An 11,499-nucleotide genomic window follows, 5' to 3' on the forward strand; every position below is an offset into this window, starting at 1 on the left:
TTCTTTTTAGGTGCCTATTCCTCCAATAGGCAGTTAGGTAATGTGGCCCCTTGCAAGGATGTTATTGGCTGACTAGATGAATAACTACATTTTACCTGACTTACTATGCAAGTTAAGAGATGGAAGTGTGGGACTCAGGTGGGATGATCAAGAATGATCATTACCGAACCATACCTCAAACTGCATTATAAAGTGGCAGTCATCAAAACCATTTGGTACTGGCTAAGAAATATAGGTTAGGTTCACAAGACACAATAATCAATGATTATAGCAATTTACTGTTTGATTAACCCAAAGATTCTAGCTTCTGGGATAAGAACTCACTATTTGACAAAAATTTCTTGGAAAATTGAAAATAACACTGCAAAAACTAGTCATAGAATAACATCTTGTACCCTATACCAAGATAAGATTGAAATGGGTACATGATTTAAACATAAAGGATGATACTGTAAGTAGATTAGGAGAACAAGAAATAGTTTAACTGCCAGATCTTTGGAAAAAGGAAGAATTTATGACCAACAAGAAATAGAAGGCATTATAAAATACAAAATGGATAATTTTGATTACCTTAAATTACACAAACAAGTGAATAAATAAAATCAATGCAATCAAGATTAGAAGGGAAGTAGAAAGCTAGGAAACTATTTTTATAGTCAGTGTTTCTGATAGAAGCCTCATTTCTAAAATATATCGAGAACTGAGTCAAATTTATAAGAATCCAATTCTTTCCCCAAATGATAAATGGTCAAATGATATACAGACACTTTTCAGATGAAGAAATTAAAGCCATCTATATTTATAAGGAAAAAAAGTTTTAAATCACTATTGATTAGAGGAGTGAAAATTAAAACAATTTTGAAACACTACCTCACACTTATCAAATTGGCTAAGATGAGAAGAAAAAATGTTGATGAATTTTGGAAAGAATGGGAAAAGTAGGACATTAATGAATATTTTAGTGGAGTTGTGAATTGATCCAGACATTTTGGAGAGCAATTTGGAACTATTCCCAAAAGGTTTTCAACTATGCATGCCCTCTGATGCAGCAGTACCCACTACTGGGCCTGTATGCCAAAAAGATCATAAACTGAATATAGCAGTCTTGAAAGAGCACAGTGCTATCAATTCAAAATCATTGGGTCACTCATGTTTCTTCCTGAAATTGAATAGCCTCTATTCTCAAGATTATAAGGTGATTGCACTTGGGAGTGAAACCTCTGGACCAAATCCACCCTTAAACACACATAAAGAGATTTGGTGATCCAATGCTTGATTTAATGCTCTTTGAGGTCAGGGATCATCTTTCTTTCATCCCCATTACTACATAGTGACCTCTACACAAAAGAGCTGCTAAGAAATGAAAGAGCAGGATTGGTGAAGGGGTGAGCAGTACTTTTTCAGGTGACCCTATTCAATTTAATTCAGTTCAAGTGTCTGCTATGTACATGCCAGACAATGGAAATACAAGCATGAAGTGTCACAACTGTTCTTGCCCCCAGGGAGATTAGATATTACTGGAGGGGGTTTTGGGAAATATGGAATATGACATGTAATATATAATTAGAAGTAATTAGAAGAAGGAGAAAACCAACAACTGTGGCTATGGAGGGAAATTAGGCAAAGCTTCAGAGAGGATGAAGCTCATACTGGTTATGACTTAGACATGGTCCCAGAAATGTTAATTGGGAAAGCCAGCATTCAACCCCAAATTCTTCCCACTGTCCCACTCTGATTCCAGCACTTCTGAATTGTTGGATAAATACCAATTTTTATTATTTCTATATAAAGAGTGGCACTTGACTTAGGCCTGAGAAAACAAAGATTTTGATAGGCATGTCCATTGTCAGCATTGCCTTTTTGAGGACGTAAAATTCTGTAAAGCTGAAAAAATGAAACAATCCAAACCCCCAAACCCCATCCTGTTGTAATCAAATGCTTCCAGTTCCAGCAGAGAGTAAGGAATAGTCTATTTTTTATTGGGAGATTTTTTTTTCTTGTTGTCTCTTCTGTTCTCCCTCCTCCTTCCCTCAATCCCTCTCCTTGACACTCCCCACCCCCAAATTAATAAGCAGGTTTGAGAAATTCCATTGAAAGCTTGTATCCTTACCAGCACACACTATCATTAAAAGCAATAGGTTTTAAATATAGATCTGGGAAGAACAGTGGCTTCTCTGATGAAGCTGAGGGGAAGCCTTCTGCCCATCTCCAACCCTTTTAGGCTGGAAAGAGACTTATCTTTATAAGGAGACATAATTTGGGATCTAACTCTCTGGAGGAAAACAAATATATTATATATGGGATATATATTGCATTATTAACATTTTATCTATCACATTCTTAAGCCTAGACAATTGATAGAGCAAAAATCAAGCCCAGATCTGTAGCATCTGCTAATTTCTGAGGTCTAAATGCTCACACTGAAAATTTAACTGGCCACTCACTAACCAGTCCCAGCTGGCTCCAGTACATCCTTGGAACTTGGACCATAGATCTGTAGCTGAAATCGGCCTTAAAGGTCACCAATCCAATCTCCTGGTTTTACTAAAGAGCCACAGAGGAGTTTAAGTGACTTGAATGGGGATTACTGGGAGGTGATGATTTCTACATTCAGGCTTTAAAGTTATCAAGATGAGAGAACTGGATTACGGCTCTTCTCCCTCTCCTCCCATAGCAGAAGAGAGAAGGAAGGGGAAAGGCACCAGTTAAGTTCTTTTAGTTAAGGAAGAATTAGGCATCAGTTAAAAAACGTGGAAGCAGAATTAAGACTGTCAAAAGAAAAACCGAGTCAAACTCCTCTTTCCTATGTTATAAAATGATCCAGATATGACTCCTATCATAGTGTTCCTCCAAATACACTTGGCATATTTCCAGCCTTTGTTCCCTTTCCTTGAAATATGTGACAACCTTTTATTTGAATCCTACAATTTTTCCAAAGCCCAGTTCAGTCCTTAAAGCCTTATATGGTCACTCCAGCCCACATCACCTGCCTCTAAGCTCCTATAGGACCCTTCCCCTCCCCAACTACTCACTGACACAAATTAGAAGGAGCTCTGGACTAGGCTAGAACTGGGTTCCAATTCTAGCCCCATTGTTTACCAGCAGTGTAACCTAAATTTAAATAGTGACATTTAGTCCTGGTTCATGTGTTAAATTACAAGATATGGTGAGAACTGTACTTGGCTTGAACTCAAACCACTGGGTAATATTTTAAACAGATACCTAGTTCCATTATAATCTCCACTCCTTCTAACCCACTTAATAAATTCCAATAGTTTCCTATCAAGTATCAAATGTTAAATTCCCTCCTTAGTGTTCAAAGTCTTTCATAAACTGCTCCTCCTCCCATCTTTCTAACCTGTTTACCCACTATACTATACTATGTACTATTCATTCCAATGGCATTGACTTCCTTGCTGTTTCTCAAACAAGAAATTCCATTTTCAGACTTTGGATAATTTTGCTGACTATTCCTCATGCCTTGAATATTCTCTTCCTTTCTGCCTCCTGGCTTTTCTGGTTTCCTTCAATTAACAACTAAGATCCCACCTTCTTCAGAAAGCCTTCCCAATCTTTTCTTGATTCTATCTTCCCCAGATTGATTATCATTAAATTATCCCTTATATAGCTTATTTATACAACATTGTTTGTACATTGTCTTTTCCATTAGACTGTAAGCTCCTTGAGAGCAGGGACTAACTTTTGCCTTTCTTTGTATCCTCAGTGCTTAGCAGAGTCTAGAATACAGTAAATGTTTAATAAATACTTATTGACTGACTCTATTCTCATTTCTTTTTATTTGTTCCTGAATCCATAATTTCTTCAATGTGGGAAATTTCATATATATATATATATTTATATACATATGTACATATAGATATACATATATATGTGCGTGTGTGTGTGTATTCTTGGTACCTTGTTTAGAAATCCCTAAGAGCAGCTAGATGGTCTGAAGTCAGGAAGAATCATCTTCCTGAGTTAAAATTTAACTCTAGGACACTTCCCAGCTGTGTGACCTTGAGCAAGTCTTTTTAACCCTGTTTGCCTCAGTTTCCTTATGTGTAAAATGAGCTTGAGAAGTAAATAGCCAACCACTTTGTTATCATTTCCATATTAAAGATGAAGAAACCGAGTAAGCATTAGGTAATCATACACACGTATATGGATGCACACAAGGCAAATGCATGTATGTATATATGTTTGTGCAACACAAATACATGTATATGCATACACATATGCACACAAGTATGCATGTGTATATGTTTGGATATTATGACATACACATGCACTGCATAATATGCACACACATAGTACTATCTGCCTGTGGGCAAGTCCATTGTTAATATTTCCAAGATTATTGTTGACAAAGTACATCTTTATGCACACTGAGATCTTTCTACCACTAAGGTCAGTCCATTCAACATTGGCATGCTGCTTCTATACTCACTATTATCTCTAGGAAAAGGTTCCCATAATATGTCACCCTGGAGCAGCTTGCTCTTGGAGATCTGCGTGGGAGGGAGCAAAAGAAAAAAGCAAGGAATGAAGGAGAGGGGAAAACTTCCTGTTCCTTAAAGAATAAATTCCAAACTCCTCATCTAGATCTTCAAAGAACTTCAAGGAACTCCAGTCTGGTCCCAACCACCCTCTCCGTCAGTTAAGAGAATGGAGGTTCATGCAATGAACCTTCACAGACTCTTAGAGTTCTAAGGGGCATCTGGGGCCATCCAGGCCAACCTGTCACTGAACAAGAATCCTATTTACATCACACTTGACAAATGGTCAGACAACCTCTCCTAGAAACCCTCCCTAATCCACATTAGGCAGTTTTTCCTTATATGGAGCTGAAATCTGTCTCTGGGCAGACTTGCCCCATTACTCCTAGGTTCTGCCTTCTGGGGCCAAAGGGAATAAATCTAATCCTTTTCTCACACAAGAAAACTCTTTTAATTCTTGAACACATCTATCATGTACTCAACTGTAAAGCAAAGGGGTTGGATCTAATTTTATGATCCTCCCTAAGTCTACTTTTCTGCAGACTAAACCATTGCCAGATCCTTGAAATGATGTTTTTATAGCATGGTTTTCAATCCCCTCAATATCTTGATCATTCTCTTCTCTAAACATACTCCAGCCCACCAATGCCCTTTCTAAACAAGATGCCAAGAAGTAAATACAGTTCTCCAGACCTAGTCAACCCAGGGCAGAAGATAACAGGACTATGATGTTCTGGGCTCTAGCCATGCCTCCCCTTTGCTGTATTTGTGAAATGTGTTTTGAACCCAAGTGCAGAACTTTTCTGTAGAAAGATGAAAGAAAATAAGCATTTATTAAATATGTATTGTATCCCAGGAACTATGCTAAGGGCTTTATAATAGTATCTCATTGGATCCTCACAACAACCCCAATAGTAGGTATTATTAGTATTATTTTTTGGAAGCAATAGGGTTAAATTACTTACCCAGAGTACAGCTAGTAAATGTCTAAAACTGACTTTGATCTCAGGTCTTTTCCATCTAGCAGCCTGCATCCAGGTAAACTAGTCTTTTCACTACCCTTAAAATCACCAAGGGCAGCATGATAAAACAGAGAGCAGGACTTTGGTCCAGGAGTTCTGGGTTCAAGTGCTCAGACTCCCACTTAACTCAATGCATGATTTTGAATTGACTACCTCCATCTTGGATGCTCATGTATACCACAAAAAAGTTGGATTAGCATCTTTCAGGTCCCATCCAGCACTGACAATATATAATTCTTGCCATGAGTTGTTCTCAAAGCTTCTAATTTCCCTTTGCCTATCAAAACCTTTGTTCTCTCAGGCCTAGGTCAAGAACCACTTTTTATATAGAAATAATAAAAATTGGCATTTATCTAACAATTCAAAAGTGCTGGAATCAGAGTGGGACAGTGGGAAGAATTTGGGGTTGAATGCTGGCTTTGACAATTAACATTTCTGGGACCACGTCTAAGTCATAACCGGTCAGAGCTTCATTTTGTTGTTGCTGAGTTGTTTTAGTCGTGTCTGGATCTCCATGACCCCTTTTTGGGGTTTTCTTGGCAAAGACACTAGAGTGGTTTGCCATTTTTCTTCTCCAGCTTAATTTTGCAGACACAAACAAGGTTACTTGCCCAGTGTCTGAAGCTGGATTTGAACTAAGGTATTTGTGACTTCAGGGCCATGCTGGACTTCAATTCCTCATCTGTTAAATAAGGAGCCTGGACTAAGCTTCTAAATCTAAATCAGTGATTTCATTTGATCCTCACTACTACTCTATGTAATATGTTTTATTATCATTGCTATTTTACAGATGAAGAAACAGAGTCAGCATTAGGCAGGATTACAAATCAGGACTTATTAGGCTTATGCTCTATCTGCAAGGTCAAATTGCCTCTTGATAGAGAATGCCCCAATCCAAAAGGACAGTCCTTTCTCTAATATACTCTCAGCCTATGACATGTTTTTGGCCCCTGCCACCTTATCACTTATTTAACTTTTTATTTCTCTGCTCTTTTTTCCAACTAGATTCTGAGCTCCTTAAAGTCGGGGCTTATATCCTGTATCTCTCTGCACCCCGCACAGCTGAGCCTGGGTCCTGGTGCAGAAGCAGGTGCTCAGGAGATGCTGAAGAGTTGGCCAGGCAGCTCAGTTAGGCAGGCAGGACAGATGGCTGCTGCAGTTACCTCCCTCCCTCCTTCCCTCTCTCCCCCAGACACCTCCATACCCTTCTAGGACAAAGGGGTTTTGGCCAGGAGAGGACCAGAAGCCCCCAACAAAGCTTCTAGCCAAAGGAAAGTGTGTGTGTATGTTTTCTCATGCAAATAGCCCAACAAATTGACCAAGAAGGTGACATCAGTTTGTTTGGAGTGTTGGGTTGAGCTTAGAGAGGAAGGAGGAGGGTTAAAATCACTTTGAACACCCCTTGTTTTATTTCCTCTTAGCTTCTGTTTAAAACAACACAAAACAAAACAGGTTAACTCTTTGAGTGCTAATATCAGAGGAGTTATCCCAAGCTCTTTCCAAACCACTAGGAAAGAATGTCTCTCCTCCACAACATATTTTTATTTCCCTCACTCAAAGATTGAAAATATCATATTATTTTCATAAGATTTAGATTCTAAAAACAGGCTTCCCCAGAGAAAAAGGAAAGGGAGAATTCTTATGCCCCAGTTATCACAGCAAGGCACTTGGGGTAGCCATGCCCTCACTGAAGGGGGATGGGGTGGAGAACAGGGCCTTTCTCTATATATACCAGAACTTTCCTTACTTCTCCAGGGCAGGCAACTCAGGAACAACTTCAATAAGGCCCATCAGGGATGGACCTAGGAAGGGTGAGAAACAGAAACAACCTTGAGGGAAAAATGGCATTCTTTATTTATAAATTAAAACATAAAATTACAAGGAACCATTTACATGACTGGAAAACAACATGAAAAATAGAACAAAAGAGAGTTGCCAAAAATCAAAAATGACAAAGGGAACAAAGTCTATTTACATGTCCAACAAAACACGGGCCTCCAAAAGCTGGAGGTGGGGGTGTGGGGAGAGGGAATGTCCTCCTGAGGCAGTTCCCTGCACCGTCTGCAGTGACAGCAGCAGGCATGAGCCAGTACTGCCAGGACATATGCAAAGGCTTCAGGGTACCCCACAGGCACTGCCCTTACAGCTCTGGGGCATTGGCTCAGATTACAGCTGTTGAGCAGGCAGGAGATTTCACACCCAGGTGCCTCTTCTAGGGACAGTTCCAATTCTTCCTTCTTGTTGTCTCACCAGGCTCCTGGAGAGAACTTTAAGGAGGGAATGATCCTGGCTTACTGGGCATTTCTCTTAAACATTCACTTAGATACTTCCCCCTCTGCCCTGGGGCTGACCTGAGGGGCCTTCTAGTTCCCAACCCCTCAATCTCAGAGCAGAGGCAGCCTCCTGAAATAGCACATTTCTAGTTTAACCTATATGATTGGGGCCTATTGGAGCCAAGTGCCCATAGCTGCAGGTCATAAGGGAGAGGGCAAGACATTCAGGAAAGGCATCCAGTCATTGCAGTGAAGACAGAGGTCAGCTTCCAAAGCACACAGGCAAGGTACCCTTCTTGGTGAGAGGATGGCTTTCTGGGCTATGGCTCTGCAGATAAGTATTTACTTTCTGACCACCCATCCTCATTCCTCTGGGTACATAGGGAAAATTTTGGCAAAAACAAGCAAGCAGTGGGGGAGCATTTAATGTTGCCAAAGGGAAGGACCATGGGGTGGACATTACACACTGTAAAAGGAACCAGAACAGAACCAGAACCCGAACCCACCTATTCTCGACTTCCCAAAGGACAGGATGCTTGCCCACCTTTGTCTGTTCTCCCCATTTTAGAGGTGCCCAGGTTGACACAGTTCAAGGACCACAAGGACGTCTCATCCAGTGTCAAGAAAAGGGGAAACAAGTCCATCTGACCTAGCTATGTTTTGGAAAGCAGCAGCACCCATGTCATGACAAAAGGTCCAGACCTAAGCACTGGGCTGTGCCCTCAGGGAAGCATCTTTGTACCTAGAAATGTTATAACTAAAGGCTTCAGAGGCCCTCCAGTTAGGGGCTCCCTCCAATCAAAGGCCCAAATCCCTGATAGGGCCTGGAATATGGCTGTTGGGAGAGTGGGAGAGCTCCCTTATTTGTTGAGGGTTTGTTAACATCTTGGTCTTTGGGTTAGAGAAACATTTCCCAAAACTGGAGCATCCCTCTCTTCTTAATATTGTACCCTCAGGGCCTTGGGATAGTGCCTGGCACACAGTAATTGCTAATAAATATTTATTAATTGATTGGATGTGGTCTTGCACAAAGAACCATTGTTTTAGGGGGCTATTTTTGGGTAGACCTCCATCTGAGAAGAAATAATTGGCTCTCTTTACCCAATTTTTTGTTTGTTTTTGCTATATGATTGAGGGGGGAAGATTTGGAATCATACAAGGCACAGTCTGGCTTGAAAGGGTTTGGGGTTGGGAAGGTGAGGTCTTTTATTTGCTGGTTAGGACTTGGCTACCCCTCAGGGTGCTGCCCTCATGGCAAAGAAAGGACATTTGGTCTAGGAATTTCAGATAAAAATTGAGTTTCAAACCAGCCATGACTGTAAAGCTCAGCAAGAACTGAGCTCCTGAGAAAATTCTTCTATATCAAGGGACCATATTATGTATCAGCTTGGGGAAGTGATTCTTTCCTCTCCTAACAGATTACTCACTCATAGCCCTGCTTTGTAATACCCAACAATAGGAACTCAAAGGAATGTTGGAGACTCCATGGACAGATCATGTCCCCATGATTTAGGATTCTACTCTTTCATCTTAAACCTTGCATTGAGAGAGGCCCTAAAAGCAAGGAGAAAACTGTAAATATCACTAGGGAAGAGAGAAAAGGCATTTCTATGAAAGAAGTGGGTCAGTGTTGAGGAGACAAGGGGAAGGCTGCCTCACCTCAGCATTCCTAGGACCTCAATTGCTACCTCCCTACTGCTTCCCTAGGAAACTTCTCCCTGGGAAGTGCTGGGTAGACAGTTCTGAGATTTGGAGAAAGAAGACTGTTACAAGTACAGCATCTGCAGCTAGAGGCAAAAATAGATTGGGGAACAGCCGGCTGCCTGCTAGGTCTGCTGTTTGCTTCTGAGAGGGGGAAAATATCCTTTAACAACTTTCAAACCAAGCAATTCAATGTCCTAGAAACTGAAGGGGTGGCAATGGGGGAGAACCAGCTCACTGATTTTTAAAGCTGGAAAGGAACTTCACAATCACTTATTCCACTTCTTTCATTTTATGGAAGAGGAAATTGAAGTTCATGAAAAGGGGAATAATTTCTCCAGTCACTTTGCTAGTTTGTGGTGCTGGGACCAGAGCCCACTTCTTCTGATTTCTAGGTCTCTTGGATTCTGGCTGCTGGCCCGGCTTTTTGGTCTTCATGTTTCTGTGAGGTGGATGGAGGAGGAGGGGAATGTTGGTGAGGTTATCTGATGGACCCGAGGATGGTGGGTGTGAGCTTGTCTTCCGCCTTCAGCTCCAGCATCACTGGCCCAATGGCACTTTGGGCATAGTACTGAAACTTGTTAAGAATTGGCACTGATGATATACTACCCAACAATTGGGCCAGATTGGGTGTGGGAGAATGAATAAGGCCAGGGGACAAGGAGCCAAGGAGAGAACCCTAACAATTATGTTGTGTCATTGATGATTCTGGACACTAAGGGAATACCTCCAATTTAGGCTCGAAGATTGGTCAAAGGCAGCAGGTTTCCAGCTTGGAACCAGCAGGGGAATCCACTCCCCTGGTCTACCTGAAAAAAAAAAAAAATTGACAGCTCTCCTTGGGATGTTAGAAAAGAAGTACAAATTGCTGCTTCAGGATACCTGGGAATACACTAAAATCTGGAATTTGTTTTTTCTCTCTGAAGTTCAGTCCCTTGGTTTTCATAGCTCTGGGGAGACTGGTCATTGAAGTCAAAGTTTAGCAGCCTTCTTAGGAGAGAGACCAACCATCTCCAGCCAGGTAGCATCCTGGGAATTTGAGCTAGAGTTGGCATAAGTGAGCCCCTAGCTTTAGTGTTGACATTTATTGGTCATTCCTATCACTTCAACCAATGATTGATTTACTTTCTTTCCTCTTTTATTTCATCTTAGGTTTCCCTAAACTCTCAGGCTTCTCCTCTAACTTTATCTCTGGTATCCTTGGAGTCATTCTTTCTATTGAGTCTTTTTTTTGGGGGGTGGGAGAGAGGGCAAAGGAGTGTCTGCTGGACTTTGACGAATTCTGGAACTACTGAGGAAACTTCTTATTCTTGATAAATGAAAACAATTTAGGATATCCTCAAGAACTTCTCCCTAACAAGGGTCTGGTTCCAAGGCTCTTGGTCAGTAATGGCTTTTCTCCATCCCAAGGCAAATTAGTGTCTTCATGAGAAAGAAAAAAATCTTCTCAGGGCAAGAGGAGAATCCTGGGTATCCGAAAAGATAGAGTTGACGGTTGAGATGACTATAATACCCTGGGGAGGGCAGTGGAGGGTATGACGGCTGGCTGAAAGGCTACTCCCTTGATGCAGACACCTGAGTGAGGGTTGGCTGCAGCATCAAGTCACATTTCTCCTTTGGAGGAGTGGGCAAATTATATTTGCCTCTGATGACTGGGGGAGAGGGATGGGGAGATGGGAGTTACTTGGCCAACAGTGAAGAAGAGAGGGCTTCTCCCAAGCATAGCACGGTTGAGCAACGGCAAGGGATGTGTTTTGGGTCCAGCTCTTCCGCCTCTCCCAGGGCCTCAGATCTCAGTGGCAATGATATCCTCATAAGGGACATCAGGCCCCTGGATGTCAAGCTCCAAGGGCTCGGCACCCCCTTCCCCCCTGGACAGCTGCTGCAGGGCCTTCTCCAGCCTCTGGTTGCGTTGGTACATGGCCAGGTAGCTCTGCTGCAGCTGCTTCTGATAGTGGATCACCTTCTCCTTCTCCTCCCTCCACACCAGCCGCTCGTGCTGGA

At 41.6% G+C, this 11,499-nt stretch overlaps 1 protein-coding gene across 2 annotated transcripts in view; it reads right to left on the minus strand.

Annotated features, from left to right (window-relative positions):
- Nucleotides 1–7,353: 7,353 nt before the first annotated feature.
- LZTS1 (leucine zipper tumor suppressor 1) overlaps nucleotides 7,354–11,499 on the minus strand; it is a 77,317-nt gene continuing 73,171 nt past the window's right edge. For both annotated transcript variants that reach the window (XM_074287458.1, XM_074287459.1), the window contains exon 4: nucleotides 7,354–11,499. This exon is cut by the window's right edge and continues 463 nt beyond it. In XM_074287458.1, coding sequence (XP_074143559.1) covers nucleotides 11,282–11,499 — 218 coding nt within the window. In that variant the 3' untranslated portion in view covers nucleotides 7,354–11,281.

The sequence above is a fragment of the Sminthopsis crassicaudata genome, chromosome 2 (assembly GCF_048593235.1).
Source record: "Sminthopsis crassicaudata isolate SCR6 chromosome 2, ASM4859323v1, whole genome shotgun sequence".
Taxonomy (NCBI): Eukaryota; Metazoa; Chordata; class Mammalia; order Dasyuromorphia; family Dasyuridae; genus Sminthopsis; species Sminthopsis crassicaudata.